The sequence below is a fragment of the Octopus bimaculoides genome, chromosome 2 (assembly GCF_046866305.1).
Source record: "Octopus bimaculoides isolate indiv1 chromosome 2, ASM4686630v1, whole genome shotgun sequence".
Classification (NCBI taxonomy): domain Eukaryota; kingdom Metazoa; phylum Mollusca; class Cephalopoda; order Octopoda; family Octopodidae; genus Octopus; species Octopus bimaculoides.
The window spans coordinates 125,201,854-125,222,410 of record NC_142929.1 but is presented as its reverse complement, the minus strand read 5'-3'; the positions used below and the strand labels follow the sequence as shown (position 1 = coordinate 125,222,410).

The 20,557-nt window shown below is 36.6% G+C and overlaps 1 protein-coding gene across 2 annotated transcripts in view; it reads right to left on the bottom strand.

Moving 5' to 3' along the window:
• The window catches only part of LOC106871048 (hemicentin-1), a 354,534-nt gene that overhangs the window by 189,978 nt on the left and 143,999 nt on the right, over nucleotides 1–20,557 (bottom strand). For both annotated transcript variants that reach the window (XM_052965571.2, XM_014917317.3), the window contains exon 6: nucleotides 11,342–11,526. In XM_052965571.2, the coding sequence (XP_052821531.2) occupies nucleotides 11,342–11,526 (185 nt within the window). The remainder of the gene's footprint in view (nucleotides 1–11,341; nucleotides 11,527–20,557) is intronic.

The following is a 20,557-nucleotide window of genomic DNA, read 5'->3' as shown; positions in this document are numbered from 1 at the left end:
ATTATTATTATTATTATTATTATTATTATTATTATCAATCAGAATCGTTAGCGTGTCGGACAAAATGCTTAGACACATTCCTTGCGGTCTGACTTGAAATCTTATCGAGTTCAGCTTCGCCTTTCATCCTTTCAGAATCAATAAAATAAAGTGTCAGTCAAGTACTGTGATTGATGTTATTGATTAACCTTTTCCCCACTAAAACCGTTAGCCTTGTGCCAAAATTTGAAGCAATTATTAATACTATGCAGTATTACATGCAAATCTCTTTCGCAGTTTGGTACATGGTGCGAATAAGATCACTAAAAAACTGGCTGGCTGGATGGCTGGTTGGATGGATGGGTGGATGAGTGGATGGACGGACGGACGGACATCGAAATCTTTTCTCAAACTATCAAAATGTTTACATCATTTATTAAAAGCCTTTGAGCAAATATTTCAACATCTGAGATCAAATAATCTCTTTCTTTGTTAATAAGGAATGTAACCGAAGAAGTTTCTGTAACAGGAAGTAGTAAGTTGGGACGTTCGTAATTCTCCCAAGAGTATTAGTGACGTAAATGAAGTGAATGTACTCCAACGCGGAACTAATGCTGAGTTTCAGCACCAAAGCAATGAATCCGGTTTTGTGTGATGTAACAAGGTCAAATCAACCTGACTGAATCCATCGCTCCCTCTCAAAGAAATACACACAGAAGAGGAGTAGAATTCAACGCTTCAAGTTAATAAAATATACATCAGTTTTATAGTGGCAAATTGCTCGTACTTTGAGATTATCAATTTACAGTTCAGCGAACTGTATTACTTGAGGAATAAGTGCTTCGGCTACGGAAACAAGCGTGGCGAAGATAGGAAACAAACGTGAATACCTGACTGGTTGTCCAATATCTTATAGACTCGACCAGGGCCTCAGAAAAAAAAAATATTGCAGAACAAGACCGCTTTCGAGCCAAGGAGCAGGTAGGCCTTTCAAAATTTAAGAGGTCCATGAGGTTTTGTATTTTAAGTAGTCACAATAAATAGACTGTAGTAACGCCTGCGCAGTCTTACGCATGCGTAGAATTAAACAAGCAAGCGTTTCCCGCTCAATTCATTCTCTTTCTCGCTGGCCAGCGATTGAGCATGGACGTGTGTTTAAAGCTGTCCCTACATCTTTCGGTCTTACACTCGATAGCTTCAGCTCTAAAGATGTATAACTAAAGATTTGTATGTTTACCACCTAAATAAATGTTGTTTGAGTTGTTTAGTCTGGAGTTCAGCGTTCCGTCTATTTCTTTAATTTTATAGTAGAAAGTCAGGTATACAATCTAAAGATGTATAACCCACTTTCCACTAAAAGACACAAGCTCCGAACTGATATACCAACTGAACCTTCGCTTTTTTTTTTATTACTATGAACTTAGTTTTTGTGTTCTCCTACATGGAAATACATTGATTCTCATACTTTGGTTCAATAAATTTTCAACTCTTCAGAAGAAATTGACAGTACTTCACTGCTGCTTGTAAGATTAATGTAAAAAAACAAAAAGTGATGGTGAGGAGAAAAAGAAACGTTTTACCGAAAGGAGTGGATGATAAATAATAGCACTGACGCAGATTTCATAATGGCACGCTTTAATGAACATAGATTGTAAATCCAGAGTGAATTAATAAATAACTGAGAAATCTTAAAGGATTAATCAACTGGCAGGTTGTGTTCATTTTCGTGCTATAGCGGGCACTCATTTATCATTTGTTTGAACCTATATCATCTTTATTATGCTAGAATAGGTGTTTAAGCACAATAACGTAATCACCATTAATTAAAACAGAGTTAGATCCAATGAAAATATAGCAGGCAGATTGAACAAATGGTAGCAATCAACCAACACGATGTAAAATGCACCTCAATGCAAAAATTTCAAAGTCATTTGTACGAAAAAGATTTTCCCTCCTTTTTCCTTTCCTTTTTGAAACAGTTTAATATTTGATATTTTGTTATTTCAGCACATGTGGTCTGTCATCATATCAGTAAGTTTTAAAGTGGAATATGAAGAATGAAACATTTAAACAGCTAATTATTTTGATTAGATAATTTATCTGTTATCCAACCTGAACATTTAGATAAAAAGGAAGTGGAATTAATAACTGTTTAAAGAGTTGAGTGTTTTATTATGCAGATAGTTGATTTGAAGGCTAAAATCTACACATTAAATTATAGTTCTATAGGTTGTACATAGGGTTATCAAAGAAAATTATGGTTTCATTACTTTCATCGGACCGTAAAATTAAATTGTTTGGAGTGAAAAGCTTTTTCAGTGATAAGAAATGAAAGAACAAAACAGACTTTCCAGATAATTTGCATCTATAATATTTCTGCAACTCTCTCTTTTCATGACAGATTAAATTCATTGTAGCATTTCGTTGGAAATCAACTTGTTCTTGAAAAATGAAAGTATATTGCAATACAACCAGAAGTAACGACAGACATCCCATAATTTCAAACAAACATTATGTGACATTCAATACATAAATATTCATATCTTCTTATCTTTTATTTGTTAGTCATTAAACTGCAGCCATGCTGGAGAACAACCTTGAAGAATTTTTAATAGTACGAATCGACCACCAGTGCTTATTTTTTGAAGCCTGTTACTTATTTTATCGGTGTCTTTTACCGAATCGCAAAGTTACGGGATGTAAACACATCAACATCAGTTGATAAGCAGTAGTGGGACACACACACACGTGTATATATATTCTTTCTATTACTTGTTTCAGTCACTTGACTGCAACCATGCTGGAGCACCGTCTTTAGTCGAACAAATCGACCCCAGGACTTATTCTTTATAAGCCTAGTACAAAAGACACTCTCTCGGTGTCTTTTGCCGAACCGCTAAGTTACGGGGACGTAAACACACCAACATTGGTTATCAAGCGATGGTGGGAGACAAGCACAGGCACACAAATACACAGGCACACACACACACACACATATTATACGATGGGTTTCTTTCAGTTTCCGTCTACCAAATCCACTTACAAGGTTTTGGTTAGCCTGAGACTATAGTAGAAGACACTTGCCAAAGGTGCCACACAGTGGGACTGAACTCTGAACCATGTGGTTGGGAAGCAAACTTCTTATCACACAGCCAGCGCCTAATATTTAATATAACATGAAAACCGTACATTTATCTAAGATGAAAACAATCACATTTACGGGAAAACATAACAGTCGTAGATGCACAAAATGAGATTCGTAAATAGTTTTTCACTATCCCTACATTTGTTTCGCCATACATGCTCATGAAGGTATGATAAATCTTTTTGAAAGTATCATGTTAAGAAATCATCGTTATTCCTACTTTTGTGATGGCGCATGGCTCAGTGGTTAGAGCGTCGAGCTTACGTTCGCGAAGTTGTGAGTTCGAATCCCGGACCGGGCTGCGTGTTGTGTTCTTGAGCAAGACACTTTATTTCACGTTGCTCCAGTTCACTCAGCTGTAGAAATGAGTTGCGAGGTCACAGGTGCCAAGCTGTATCGGCCCCTTTGCCTTTCCCTTGGATAATACTGGTGGCGTGGAGAGGGGAGACCGGTATGCATGGGCCACTGTTGGTCTTCCATAAACAACCTTGCCCGGACTTGTGCCTCGGAGGGTAACTTTCTAGGTGCAATCCCATGGTCAGTCATGACCGAAGGGGTCTCAGCATTCCCACTTTGTTGCCTAAGTTTCTTCTTGGCGAGTATCTATCACCCTTTTGTAGTCTGTGTATGGATGTTGTCATCGTTTGGATCAATGAAATCGAGGGAATGGTTGACACCATATGAATATAAAAGTTGCTGAAACTCGCATAAGAACCCCTCCCACCGGATGTCAAATGTGTTTCATGAAATTTTGGTATATCACTGTCGACACTTCCGGTTTCTATCGCAATATACTTTCATTTTTAAAGGACAATTTCTTTTCAATATTTATGACTGTATGTTAACTTAATTTTGTTCTTCTGAAACGATATCGACCACAATGCTACAGTAGACATATGCACCGTGTATTTATGTTGGCGCAGGTGTGTTGCAAAAGTTTTTGGGGTGCGTCGAAAAATACTTTCATCTTTGGGAAAATTTGGTCGTTGAATTAGTTTAGAATTAACTGTTTTTAGGATCGGTTGTGCGCAATTTTGATATTAATTTAATAGTTTATGATGTCTGTATTACATTAATTCTGTGTGTATGTTTTTCATGCTTTGACTTTGACCTTCAACAATAATTTGAACTCAATTCGTCCCTAACATTTTTCGCAGAGTGTATGTGGGAGGAGGAAGTGGGATGTGGAGTCATTGAAATCAAACGATTTCCTTCTCTAAATTGAAACGTTTTATTTTATTTTATTTACCCTATATTGTGTGTGTGTGAGTTTATCTTTTGTAGAAATGTGATGATATACATTTCATATTTGGTAAAAATATGTTTCTTTTCCTTTTTCTTTTCTATTTTCCCTATTTTACTACACGGTGTAGCATATTCTATCAGTACTGAAAATTATTCCTTTATTCTGCACGTTGCCATTTCTCTTTACCGTATTTACGCGTATACAAGTCGCCTTATTTTATACTTGATTCAAATTTTTTTTTTTAAATGGATGACTTATACACAGAGCAAAGCTAAAACTATGAAGCGATACAACTTGCTATTAATATTTAACACTAAGGCGGCAAGCTGACTGAAACGTTAGCACGCGGTATTTCGTCTGTCTTTACGTTTTGAGTTCAAATTTCGCCGGGGTCGATAAATTAAGTACCAATTGCGTACTGGGTCGATCTAATCGACTGGTCCCCTCCCCCAAAATTTCGGGCCTTGTGCCTAGAGTAGAAAAGAATATTTAACACTAAATTAGGGTGCACTAAATAACGGGTGCAACTTAAACACAAATAGATTTGGTATTTTTGGTGAGTGTGATTTTTCTCTCCCGAGAAAACTTTCATTTTTTTTACATTCTGCTCATATACATATCACTGCAGGTAGGGTGAACAATTTATGTTTTAATCAACAATACACTGTTAACTTATGCAATTTAACGTTACTAAGAAACAGACAGAGGTGTCGTCTATAAAACAGAGAAAAGGTTGTAAAACGGAAAAGATGAACGGGCGGCAAATCGAGAATCCCAGTGTGAACGGAAGCAATTGAGAAATTGTAAGGCTATTGCGAAATTTAAACCAGGGTATTAATTGAGTTTTGGAGTGGAACAAGAATTCCAATAATCCATGAGAAGAACTCAAGACTGAAGATGTTATTGTTATAGAAGCTGAACATTATAAAAGACATGTGTGAAGGATCTTACTGAAACGTATTCACAGAAAAAATTAACGTAAAGCTTTAAAATTGAAGCAAATCATTGCATTTACATTGTCATGGATTTTTATTTTCTCTCAGGTTGTCAAGAAAGTTCTTGCGGAATTTGAAATTTTGGTTTTAAATAATGTATTTTCAAATTAATTTTCGTTAAATTACTTTGACTTTACTTATTTTAAAGTCCGTTTTTTTGCTCTATCTAATCGTGTTACTCTTTTTCTTTTTGAATAATTAGGCCATTTTTTCCCCGGAACGTTGCATACAATATAAGCAAAAAGCAAATTCGCACAATTTTCTTATTCCAGTTCAAGCTAGGCCGAAAAGCTGCTGAAACAGCTCGCGATATCAACGATGCGTTTGGCCCAGGAACCACTAACGAACGTACAGCACAATGGTGGTTCAATAAATTTCATAGCGGTGACGTGAGTCTTGAAGATGATAAGCGTAATGGTTAGCCATCGGATGTTGACAATGATCAACTAAGAACCTTAGTCGAAGCCAATCGACACACAACTGTTTGAGAGCTTGCTTCTGAATTAGACGTAGCGTATACGACAATTTCCAACCACTTGAAAGAGAATGGAAAAAACAAAAATACTTGAGAAATGGGTGCTGCACGAATTGAACCTCAACAAAAAAAAAATAATAAAACGCCGTTTTGAAGTGTCGTCTTCCCTTGTTTTACACAACAAGAACGACCCGTTTCTCGACCGGATTGTGACTTGCAATGAAAAGTGGATTCTTTACGACAACCGGCTCAGAGGCTGGACGCCGACGAAGCTCCATGGCACTTCCCGAGGCCAAAGTTGCACCAAAAGACGGTCATGAAGACTGTTTGGTGGTCTACGGCCGGTCTCATCCATCACAGCTTTTTGGATCCAGGCGAAAGCATTACGGTGGAGAAGTACTGTCAGCAAATGGATGAAATGCATAAGAAACTCCGACAACAACAGCCAGCATTGGTCAATAGAAAAGGACCGATTCTTCTCCACGACAAGGCTCGGCCACACGTCGCACAACTGACCCGGTAGAAGTTGAACGAATTGGGCTACGAAATTCTGCCTCATCCTCCATACTCACCAGACCTTTCGCCTACCGACTACCACTTTTTCAAGCAGCTCGACAACTTCCTGCGTGAGAAATGCTTCAAAAGACGATGCCAAACACGCCTTCAACGACTTCATCGCCACCAGAACGCAGGATTTTTACGCAACTGGCATAAATAAACTTGTTTCGCGTTGGCCAAAGTGTGTTGATTCTGATGGTGTTTATTTCGATTAATAGTTTTGCTTGAGCCGAGATATGTGCATTTGAATTTAAAGGTTAAAAGCCGCAAGAACTTTCTTGACAACCTAATATTTTGTTGTATAATTTATACAAAGTAAAATAAAGAAACATCAACATAGCACCAAGTGTCTCAGTTGGTCGCACGCCACAAGGTTCAACGGAACCTGCTGAAGCGAGTCGACACACTCGCGGCATTACCACGGGCGATGGCAAAGCCAAGGTGTTGGAAAATCCAAGCACTCTCACGGATATCACAAGCTGCAAGCGATGACAAGAATTTCACCGTTAGCGGCCCAACTTCTCCAAATGTCTCAAACGCCACAGGCTGGAAGAGATAGTTCACTGCCGGGTCCCGATACTTCAGGGCTTTGTTCCGTTCGACTACGGAAGCAGCGACGCTCCCATTTACCGCAGCATCCAGGATGTGGGAGGTAGCAAAAGAGTCACAGACTGTGGCGTCCCAGATGAGGCACCTACCTCTTACTCAGGGACAAAGAGTAAGACCATCTGGTCTCTTTCCATCATTTCTGGATAATTCCGCCGGCTCCAGAAGTGAGGGGATATTAACTCGAGTCAGAGCCCACTCAATGGCCAAGTTTAGCTCAGTGTGAATATGATTTATGAATTAGTAGGCCTCTCATTTTTTTTAAACCTGAGAAATACAAATGATGGCACTTATATGGATTGAGACGGAAACAACAGTTTCCTGATTCCACAAACGTGAATAGAAGTACAAATGACAAATTTTATAAAAGCGCTCTACAAATTCTACTTAAAGGTGACGGTCGAAGCGAACTTGTATGTAGTTTTTATTTCCACAGTCAGCAGTGATGCACACTTTAGCCGTCATTGCAGTAAAAAGAAATCATGAAATAAAAATACCTGCCAAGGAGAACTTGTAAGGAACGTCTCCAAATATCATTTAGTTCAAAACCAAACAATAATTAACGCTTAATTATTCTTAATGGTACCAGACCGTTAATAGGGCTTATAGAATACCAGAATTATCTGAAAACCTGCTATTTTTCAAACTGACAGGTTTTAAAACAACTGGATTGTGTCACCTAGCTCTTTTGTCTGTACCACATGAGACAGATTGCTCCTCGGATTCGATCCTACAAGAACCATCAGACTTTCAGTTTTTGTCTTCATTTGATTATCGATTGGTTTCACGTTTATTTAGTTTTGTTCATTTGTTTTACAACAGTTGCATTAAATAATTTGATTCAGTGATCGGATAGTTTTTGGATTCGATCCTACATTAGCTCTCCGTGCATTTGGATTCAAAGATGAGCTAGTATTACCAAATTCGGTAATTTTTTAAACAGCGATAACCTGCAGACGCAGATAACCAACATACCTGCCGACATATATTACAACCAATCACATTTTGCGGCAGCTATAATGAAATGTTAACAGACATCAAAAGAACGACCGTGGCTTTCGCGTCAAAATACAAAATGAAAGATCGAGAAAGTTCACATTATCCTGCATAAGGCTGCGATCCAATGTCTCAACAGAGATTATTTAATTACTGCAGATCTCTTGCTTTGCCGGTTAGGCCATTTAAGGCATTCTCTCATCTCATTTTTTAAATCTCTAATTTGTTTTCATTACTTCTACCGTATAGGTACAAGAGACAGAAGACACACCATTCATATTCCCTTTCCTCTAAAACACAGGCGTGAATTCAATATCTTCTGATAGTTGAAACAACTGAAATAAACAATGAATTAAGAAATATCTTTATATTATTCATTCTTCAACGAAACCTCACAACACCATCGTCTAGTCATAGTTATGCCGACATCAGTTTTCTTATAACAGCTGCAGTGTATACTTGCCTCTCCCTTATAATTTTCATTTAATACCACATCTGAAACCAAAAGAAAAGCATGCTGGTAGGGGAAATCGAAAAAGAAACATTTCCCTCTCAGTACATCGCAGAAAGTATAATTACTTACAAGAATTTTAAGTAGATTAATAAAGATCAAACAGATGCCTACTTTAGAAATGAATTAATTTGTATCAGTTAAGTATACAATTTCGTTCTTTATATTTTGCGTACTGTCGCACCTTAAATGAGTTACATCTTCACACATAATTGTACTCACTTCTAACATCTCCAAAAGTAATGGAGACAGCCATAAACAATGTTTCTCTAACGCATTGAATTTCTGTGTGTGTGTGTGTGTGTGTGTGTGTGTGCGCGCGCGCGTGTGTGTATGTGTGTGTGTGTGTGTGACTAGTTCATATGTCCGAAAAAAAAGTCAGTCAGCTGTGGGCTCACACTTAAAACTGGGGAAAAAGCAATGTTTTTGCTTTAGACAGCAAAACGTTCGGCAGTGTCTAAAATGCAAATCTCCTATAAAATAGCCTGTCTAAGAGTGTCACCCATATATCATCTTCGACTGATAGCTTCCTATCACATTACGCAAAGCTCAAGCAAGATGCATAATGAACGATGCTGTTGCTACATATATAGATATAGGGAAGATAGCTTGGCAGTCTGAAACGACATGAACACCCATGCCATGGACAAATTCAGGAATGACCCAATAAAAATATTCAAGGAACTCAGTCTGTGCGCAACGGTTACCACCAACCTGAATATGGTTGATTTCCTGGACGTGATCTTAAACCTGAATATGGGCAAGTACTACTCTTACAAAGAACCCAACGAGGAAACTGTATACATCCACAGGAGTTCGAACCTCCCAACTGTTGTAATTAGAAACCTAGTCTCAGGCGTTTGTAGAAGAATATCCGGTCTCTCAGCTGATAGGGAGATCTTTAATAGAGCTGCCCCCACTACAGTGATGCTTTGGCAAAGAGTGGGTTCATTGAGAAGTTAACATATATGGATAACCCTCCCCCCACTCCGCACCCAAGGAGGACTAAAAGGAGGAAGATAATCTGGTACAATCCTCCATGCAACCTAGAAGTTTCCACTAATGTAGCTAGGAGCTTCCTGTCGTTAATTAAGAAGAATTACCCTAGGTACTAAAAGCTTTTAACCCACATAACGTCAAGGTGAGCTACTCCTGCTTAGATAACATCACTTCTAATACTGCACACTACAACAGATCAAACATGCATCAGCACAACTCCCAACTGTAACTGTAATTTCTGAACCATACTAGCTGCCCTCTAGAAGAATCCTACCTCTCAAGAGCTGTAATCTATAGAGCCACTCTCACATCATATGATGGTATCACAAGGCACTACACAGACATGTAAGCCAACAATTTCAAGGGAAGATATACACAGCACATGCACTCATTCAGCTTCAGAAATAGAGAGAATTCCACTTCTATGTCTCGCTTTTTCTGGAGGATCTGTGATCCCTAGAATAAAACATCCAGCATTAAATGGCCTTCATTGACAGGGTACCATGGAGGCAGAGCTGGCAATTACAAGTACTGGTCCTTTTTAATAATATTAATAATATATATTATTTATATAATAATATATGCTCCATTTAAAGCAACTAGACCTAAATAATTGACTGAAAAGAGGACCTGTGTGTGTTACTCTTCTCCATAATCTACAGCCTTCGGGTTTGTTTACAAATTCATAAATATATATATAGTAGACTAAAATTATTTATACATTTAAATTGGCTGAAATTGATGGGTGGGATATGTGGCTTAATTGAGTGTGTATGGAGCCATGTAAGCATTGATGTTATACTCAATTCCCAGTGATTTGGCCCATGTTTTTTCAGTCAATTGTTTGGGTTTAGTCACTTTAAATGTAGCATATATCATTATATAAATAATATATGATTATAGTTATTATTAAAATGGACCTGTATGTCACTCTTCTCCATAATTTACAGCATTTGGGTTTGTTTACAAATTTATAAATATATATACTAGACTAAAATTATCTATACATTAAAATTGGCTGAAATTGATGGGTGGGCAATGTGAACTAGGTGCATACGGAACCATGTGAGCATTGATGTTGTGTTCAATTCCCAATGGTCCGCCTATCTTCTTTCAGTCAATTGTTTATGTTTAGTCACTTTTGGCACCCATGCCAGTGGAGCGCTAACAGCACTATCCGAGTGGGATCACTGCCAGAGCAGCGGTCTCACTTCTTTGATGGTGGCACGTAAAAAGCACCATTTGAGCACAATCGTTTCCAGCTTTGCCTTACTGGCACTCGTGCCAGTGGCACGTCAACAAAACATTGGACTGACTCCTGTGCAGGTGGCATGTAAAAAACACCATTTGAGCATGGCCGTTGCCAGTACTGCCGAACTGGCCCTCATGCCAGTGGCACGGAAAAAGCAACCACTACATTCTCGGAGTGGTTGGCGTTAGGAAGGGCATCCAGCTGTAGAAACTCTGCCAGATCAGATTGGAGTCTTGTGTAACCATCTGGTTTGCCAGTCCCCAGTCAAATCGTCCAACTCATGCTAGCATGGAAAGCGGACGTTAAATGATGATGATATATATACAATGGGCTTCCACATAATTTCCATCTATGATATTCACTTGTATTGGTCAGGGCTACAGGAAAATATTAAATAAAATCACCGATATTGTCTCATCTTAGTTTTTCAAATGTATATACACATGCATTGACATATGTGTGCGCACACACACACACACACACACACACACACACACACACACACATATACACACACTCACACACACTTATATATACATGCATAGTAAGAATAGAAAGAGAGAGAAAGAGATTACTGACCTGTATATAGAAATATCCTGTAGGTGGCTCAATATTATCCACTTGGTAAACATCTTTATTAGTTGAATTCTGATAAGGAGCATAGTTTCCAATAGGAGTACCTTTTAAATTAAGAAATTCTATCTTTTCTAATTGGCCAGGTGCTGTTAAATTGCTGACTTTGATGTACAAGTTGGTTGGAATTCCTGGAAAATATAAAATTTGTCTTATAAAAACCAGAATCTCTTTGGGAATTGCTTACCATTTTTAAGTTTCAGTTGCTGGTTTCTTGTCAATGTTGGTTTAAACATGTGGCTGTAAGAAATAATTATAAGAAATATCAGATTATATGATGTGGCCGTCGTCATCATCATCATCATCATCATCGTTTAACGTCCGTTTTCCATGCTGGCATGGGTTGGACGGTTTGACTGAGAACTGGCGAGCCAGATGGCTGCACCAAGCTCCACTCTGATCTGGCAGAGTTTCTACAGCTGGATGCCCTTCCTAATGCCAACCACTCCAAGAGTGTAGTGGGTGCTTTTATGTGCCACCAGCATGAGGGCCAGTCGGGCAGTACTGGCAACAGCCATGCTCAAATGGTGTTTTTTACGTGCCACCTGCACAGGAGCCAGTCCAGTGACACTGGCAACGACCTTGCTTGAATGTTGTTTTTCACGTGCCGCTGGCACAAGTGCCAGTAAGGCAATGCTGGTAACGATCATGGTGCTTTTTACGTGCCACCGGCATGGGGGCCAGTCAGTGGCTCTGGCAATGATCACACTCGGATGGTGCTCTTAGCGCTCCACTAGCATGGATGCCAGTCATGCGGTGCTGTCATCAAATTTGATTTCGATTTCACTTGCCTCAACAGGTCTTTGCAAGCAGAGTTTAGTGTCCAATGAAGGAAAGGTACGCATAAGTGGGCTGGTTACACCACTGGCATAGGCCACGAGTTACGGTCTCACTTGGCTTGCCGGGTCTTCTAAAGCACAGCATATTTCCAAAGGTCTCAGTCAATGGATTTTATTTTTTCCTAGATTCCGTCATTGGACTGTGGCCATGCTGGGGCACCATTTTGAAAGATTTAGTCAAAGAAATTTATCCCAGAACTTATCTTTTCAAGTCTGGTACTTATTCTATTGATCTTTTTTACCAAACTGTTAAGTTACAGGGATGTAAAAAAAAAAAAATGAAGTGTTAGTCAAGATTTGTAGGGAGACAAATACACACACACACACACACACACACACACACACACACACACACACACACATACATACATACATACATACATACATACATACATACATATATGTATACAATGGGTTTCCACACAGTTTCCATCTATGAAATTCATTCATATTGGTCAGGGCTACAGTAAAAGGCACTTGCTGAACCCAAAAACCACATGGTTGCAAAGTGAGCTTTTTAACCACATAGCCTAACAATTTGTTTTAAATAAATATTTAAATATTCTTCAAAATATAATCTAAACCTATTTTTTCAATTAAAGAATTTAAAGAAAAAAAAACACATTTGTTTCCCTATAGTATAATCAAGAGGAAGTGGTGTGTCTATCACCTTTGCAGGTTCTTTCAAGATTGGGTGATGTTGATATGGTTTATGTTCAGTTTGAACATAGGCAAGTTGACTTTGTAGGAAAAAATACAGAGTGGAAATTCAAGGGAATTGATGCTCAAGGGAATAAATATTGGATAAAGTGGTTAACACAGGCTTGGGGCAGCGGGGGGGGGGATTCAGGAGGTGTGATGAAAGGAGAAGAAACGAATATATTAGGTGGAAGTTGTATGTAATGGTACCCATGACTGAGAAAAACCAAATAGTAAAGCCAGAGAAAATAACAAGTTAATTGATTTGAACAGTAATACCTATTCGTTGTTGTTTTTCCTTTTTTTTTCTTTTTTGATAAAAAAGGATAATTAAACCTCATGGCTTTCATAGAAGTTAAAACTAAGGAATTGATATGGTTTGAATACAGTAATTACAACTGATGTTCAGTTGAAATGGTCACTTGTTAGTTTGAAGAGTAGTTAAATTGTTGAACACTAGAGGGTCCCAGGGATGAAAATCTGGACAAAGTATTTATGAGAAGATATGAGAATAAGAGAGAGTGAGAGAGTTATATAAACAGGAGAGTTTGAGCCAGATAAAAAAAAAATTATAGGGAGACTATCTCACCACAAATTTATACAGAGAAAAGAAACATGTGGATATTTTTGTAAGTATGCATGCTTTGAATTTGTCTAGATCAGATTGTAATAATTTCAGGGTGGCATTGAAAGAGTGTTCTAGTATGTTTTTGATCAGAATAAAATGATTGGGTGCAGCTATTTGTGCACTTATGATTTGGCACAGCTGACTGGACATTCAACCTGTTTTGGTGACAATATGTTTTGACCCTGGAGGCAAACACATACACACATATATATGCATATGTGTGAAGAAATATACACATAGAGATAGAGTAAGAAAGAAAGGAAGGGGAGACATTACACATACATAAAACATTAGATGCTCACACAGACACACACCACAGACAAAGAGAGAGAGAGAGAGGTGAGGGAAAGAACAAGAGAAGTATTGAAATGTTTGATGTCAAATAAGTCAGTGTTGAATCAGTGATACCAAATTTGCAGTGCCAAAACAGCTGTACCCAGAATGTCTTGTACCCATTTCTGATGTGTTTAGATGTTTGTGAGTGGTGGAATGGATCTATAGTTGCCCTGGCACTGGTTGTATGTATTAACCGTGACTGTGAATCATTTGCCTTGTCTTTTTAGAACTTTTAGGTTAAGTATTTTAGTTTTACTATAAATGTGTGCTTCTCCATTTTGAGTAGGCTTAAGTCCTTTAGCTCCTGGAGATAAAGTGAAACAATTGCCATGTTGAAGAAAGCTATTGAGCTAGAAACACTTGCTCATGACAACCCTCTTATCTGCAGATAATAAGTCTGTTCTTTTCTTTAATGACATCTCAACTCTGGAGAATTCTTTCTCAAGTGGTCCTAATTGCCATTTGGTAATTATGGCATGTCTGCTGGAGGTTTTAATAAATCAAAAATTCATGTTGTATAGTATTTCATATACCTGTATTTGTCTATGCTGTTTAACCTTTTAGCATCCAGATTACTCTATCAAATGTTCTGCTTATTTATTCGCATTGTTTGGAATTAATCGTGTTATTTCGTAGCCTTGAGATTTCAATGATGTGACTGCATATTTTTAGAATGACATTGTAGGGTAAGTGTGATAAGCTGGATATGGCCAGTTTGAACATGAAATGGGGACAATATTTTAGCTAGATGTGGCTGGTTTAAATGTTAGGATTAAATATATGCAACTGGCTATTCTGAGTTATTTTTCTCACCTCATTTTTATCATCATCATCATCATCATCATCATCATCATCATCATCATTTAATGTTCTCCTTCCATGCTGCCATGGATTGAATGGTTTGACAGGAGCTGGCAGGGCAGGAGCCTACACCATGCTTCAGTGTCTGTTTTGGCATGATTTTTATGGCTGGATGCTCTTCCAAACACCAACCACTCTGTAAAGAGGGTCGAGTGCTTTTTACATAGCACCAGCACAGGTGAGGTCAGTTTTAGCATGGTTTTTACAGCTGGATGCCATTTTGTCATTAGGTAACTAATATTTGGACATGACCTACACATCAGCCATCAGGTATGGTCAAAGTTTCGACTATATATCACAGATTACAGTGTATTAATGGTATTCATTCTCTGAGATGAAATGCCAAGTCTATTACAGTGAGTTCTAAACTTAGAACTCTCATCTACCAAACAATCTGTTGCTCATATTGTCATGACTAAGTCATCAACTAACTTATTCTTCTGTTTTTATGTTTTGGCATGCTGGGTTTAGTTAAAAAGTAGTTAAAAACTATTTCCTGTGTGTTTGGCATTTTTCTCTAAGGGTTAGGAATTAGAGAATATATTCCCATTACTTTAAACATTAGGGACTTGGTGGAATATTTAACAACTGCATTAACAGTCTGGCTGACATACTTTCTCGCTTCAACGTGGTCCTTTGTTGCTGCAGTAGATAGTTTTATGGTTCAGTGTTTTCCCTTGTTCCAACTGCTCTATCCCACAGAGATTTCTGTTTTTTATCTTTTTTGTTTTATTTTTCTCTCTTGTTCTGTTCAGTAGATTAAGATAAGTGAAGTAATGTGCCATACCCAAGTACACACTTAGATTCATTTATCTTTAGGGCTGAAACTAATAATTTCTTTGTGATAAAAGTTATGAAATCATAATGTGTAATTGCTCTTTCAGCTGGTAATAAAGGTTGATAACATCCTGGTGGTAATTTACTCTGGCAGTGATTATTAACTTGTATTCTACAGCATGAAACTTGACAAGAAATGAAAAACTTGAGTTCTTTTTCATAAAGGGAATTACATAACATAACCAACTCACACACACACACACACACACACACACACACACACACACACACACTCTCTCTCTCTCTCTCTTCCTCACTCTTCCCCCTCTCTCTCACACACACATACTCCCAAAGGCACACATACATGTTTGCAAAAGGACAAAGAAACAAACGACGGAGACCAGAACAATTGGTTTGACGCTAAAACCACCACCTGCCTTTTGTGGTGTCCACCCTCTTGCAAGCATTTGGTAAAGGTATCTGGTTTGAGGATAATGTCCTCTTTTTTTTTTCTTTCTAGCCTTGAAGACCTTTATAAAGGTCATGGTAGTTATCCTTCTTCTTTTGACAAAGTCATAAAAAAGAAAAAGCCAGCTAGCTTACAATTATGGATTCAAATAATGTCTCCTCTGACTTTGCTTTCAATAATCCAGTAATGACTAAAAGACATTCTAGCGGGATATATTTCACTCCATTCAAGTAATTAATTCTTCTAAATTAATTGATCTAATTTCATTTACAAAAATCAACAAAAAGAAACTACTTACATAAATATACAAAAAATACATTGAAATAAATTAATATAACTTGTATTAATGAATAAATAATATATTAATATTAAATGTTAATATATATGTATATATATATATATATATATATATATATATATATATATATATATAAGAAAAACATAAATAACGGGCTTTATATACTTTATACATTTATTTGTGCATTGCAGACTGACAAGTGTTTCTGATATACTGGCGGGTTTTGTTCAGTTTGCTCAATCGATCAATATATATAAGTTACAGCTAAATATTTGTATCTTAAAGCAATTTGATACATCACATCGAAATATGATATATAAATATATATATATATATATAAAATCATCATCATCATTTAACATCCGTTTGTCCTGCTGGTATGGATTAGATGGCTTGACTGGAACTGGTTACCTGGAGAGCTGCACTAGACCCCAGTCATCCGTTTTGGCTGGGTTTCTATTGCTGGATGCCCTTCCTAATGCCAACTACTTTATAGAATGTACTGGGTGCTTTTTATATGTCACTGGCACTGTCAATGACCATGATTCACTTAGCTTGACAATTATATATATATATATATATATATATATATAGCCATGGCCAGTACCAGCGACACATGTGAGGAATTCATGCTGGTGACACATAAATGTCACCCATGCCAGTTACAAGTTAAAGGCACCCATACCAATGACATGTTAAGGGCCCCAGTGTCGGCGATGTGTAAAAGACACCTAGTACACACTATGGAGTGGTTGGCATTAGGAAAGGCATTCAACCATAGAAACCAAGCCAAAACAGACTGCAGCCAGCTTACCAGTTCATGTCAAACCATTGAACCCATGCCAGCATGGAAAATGGATGATAAATGATGATGATGATGATGATGATATAGTGACTAGATAATTAAATTATATTTTCAACTGAATTGGCTATATATTGAAGTATATTTGGGTAAAATTTAATTATGTTATTAGTTATTTCATGATATTACATTAGTTATTGATTTAAATGTTTATCAGATACTTCCAAATAAGGATTAATACAAAAACCGAAAGAAAAAAATAATAATGCTTTAATCTTTTCATACATTTTGAAGTATAACAACAAGGAAAGGACTAGAAACTAAAAAATTCAAATTATAATATATAATTTAATAATATATAATTATAATATATGATTCACATTATAATATATAATTCACACACACATTATAATATGCAATTATAATATTATAATATATAATTATATATACATTATAATATATAATTCACAAACACACACATTATAATATATAATTCACCCACACACACATGCATGCACATGCATACATACGTATGAATACAATTGGAAGTAAGATTAATTTGAGTAAGATTAATGGGTGTAAAGTGACAATTGTTTGAAGGTCCCATGTATACGAAAATAGGCTTTTGGATTGGTCAGTAATATATGTATATCTTTTTACATGTGGGTGGATTTTGGAGACTATTTTAAGAAAGTTAGACTGTCTGCTGTCTTTGATTGAGGCACAAACGAAAATAACATTCACATAAGTTATGGTATGTTAATTCTTGTTTTGTAGCTGGCTGTTACGTTTTATGTCTGATAACTTCATCTATCTTTGTTTATTTTTTAAGATAGATGCTTTGGTTTGCTCTAAAAGCCAAATAATAAATACCAAAAATAAAGGAAATAGTCTGTTGACTATGAAATGGATAAACAATAACATGTGAATTAGAACAAGCTGTCATTCATAGATTATATTTTTGAGGTTGTTGGAAAATATAAAACAAAACAACCAAAGTAACATTTACATATGTTTCTACTTCTGTTCATTGACAAAGTGTTATTTGGGGAAGATAAAGCTCATAGAAAAATATTTCGGCTATTCATTCTAGATTGAAATCTTGAAGGAAGTGTATGAATAGGAAGTTACAAGTGGAAATCAAATATAAAATAAGAATACATCACAATAGACTAGTAAATACTTTCACAGATGAAGAAGATGTTGTTGATGGCAGTGAAGACAATGATGATGATGTTGATGACATCAACGACAACAATGGCATAACAATCCTGTTATTTGCATCAGTGATGCATCCTTATTACATTTCAAGCTGTCATGTCAACATATCATCATCATCACCATTGCTATTGTCATTGCGATCATCATCATTCTCAAATAGCATTGTATATTTTGTAAGAAAGAAGGAGTTCTAGAAGAAACCTATAAATGGTTATGGAATATGTGTGACAATATTGTTATGAGGCCTGATGGTAATAAGGTGATGGTAGTTGTGAACCACTCTGAAATGTATGCATCTACCAGTCTGGTTAGTGTGTGCTACAAACTGACAAATAGGTACAAACACCTATTTGTCTATTGCAAAAACTCTTCTCCATGACAAAATACAGTGAATAGCTTTCTTATGGGTTTGAATATACTTCAAGAATATTTGAACTGGTAACAAGTTAATATTATACACAACACTGCTTAGCACACAAGTTCCCGACTGATGTGCCACGGCACTTTGGTGTGCTGCGAGATCTACCAAGGGGTGCCGCAAAATATACATATGTATGTGGTGTCATGATTGATCATTTAGAGTCAAAAATACATTTTGATACTATTTTAACAATAAATATTATTATCATCTTATATTTTGTGTTGTTGTCTATTACATTTTCGTATTGTCATCTATTTTATGTTTGTTATCTCAACATTGGTGAAATAAAGAAAATTTTTATTATCAATTCCAGGAACATAGTTTTCTTACACAGATGTTATCCAGGGACAAAGTTTTGTTATATTAATGTTGAATCAAAAGACAACTGTCATATTAGATTTTCTAATAGAGATGCTGTGGATTCTATCAGTCTCTTTTGCTGAACACTAAGTTACAGGGACATAAACACACCAACATAGGTTGTCAAGCAATGATGGGGGGGGGGGCAAATACAGACACACAAACATACATATATATATATGATGGGCTTCTTTCAGTTTCCATCTACCAAACCCACTCACAAGGCTTTGGTCGGCCCGAGGCTATAGTAGAAGACACTTGCCCAAGGTGCTACACAGTGGGACTGAACCTGGAACCATGTGGTTGGGAAACAAGCTTCTTACCACACAGCCACTCCTGTGCCTATATATATATATAATAATTGATGAATGAAGTGGCTTATCATTATGTCAACTAACACTGTGGATTTCCTGAAGTAGATTCAGCAGAAATAAACCCCAACCATGGATGACACCAGGTAGCCCAAACTGTGAATATGCTTTACTCAACACGTTGATTGACATATACCCATTAGTCCAAAATATTACATTACACACACACACACACACATGTGTGTATATATATATATATATATATATATATATATATATATATATATATATATATATATATATATATATGTAAACAGATATTTTATAGTTCAATTCATACCACAAATGTTTCAATAGCATGGCAATTTATTTGTACTCAATATATTACATCATCATTTTATATGCTAACATTCCTGCCATTACATTAAGCATCTGTGAATGACTGGAAGATAAAAATCAAACATTAAACAAGTCAGAAATTAGTAAGGCATTCTACTGATTGTAAGATTAAACAGGAATATTTATCAGTATTCCTACAGAGTACACTGCTAGCCATGTATGTATGTGTGTGTGTATATATATATATATATATATATATATATATATATATATATATATATATACTCACACACACACACACACATTTGTTATGCATGACAGAAGCAATGTCAGTTCAAAATAGCAATCTATGTATCATACTTAAAGCTAAATATCATTGAAGTCTAATAAAGTGTGGTATTCATCTTAAGAAAGCATCTCTTATGCACATCATGGCTATCATCAGTAGCAGATGCAATGCCATCACTACCCTGGATGATTTTTGACGGCTTCTGATATGTTTCTGCTTTTTAACACTGTACACCTAAAATAGATGCTTTCTTGAGACTAATACCACAGTTTTTCAAGCTTTCAACATTGCATATGCTTTAAGTATGATACACAGATTTCTGTCTGTCTGTTTGTTTGTTTGTTTGTCTATCTGTCTGTTCGGCTATTCATCCATCCCTCTCTCCATCCATCCATCCATCCATCCATCCATCCATCCATCCATCCTTCCATCTATCTATCTGTATACACTCACACTCACGCACATACATAGTGATGGTAGGTTGGTAAGTCAATAATAGTTGTTTAGAAAGT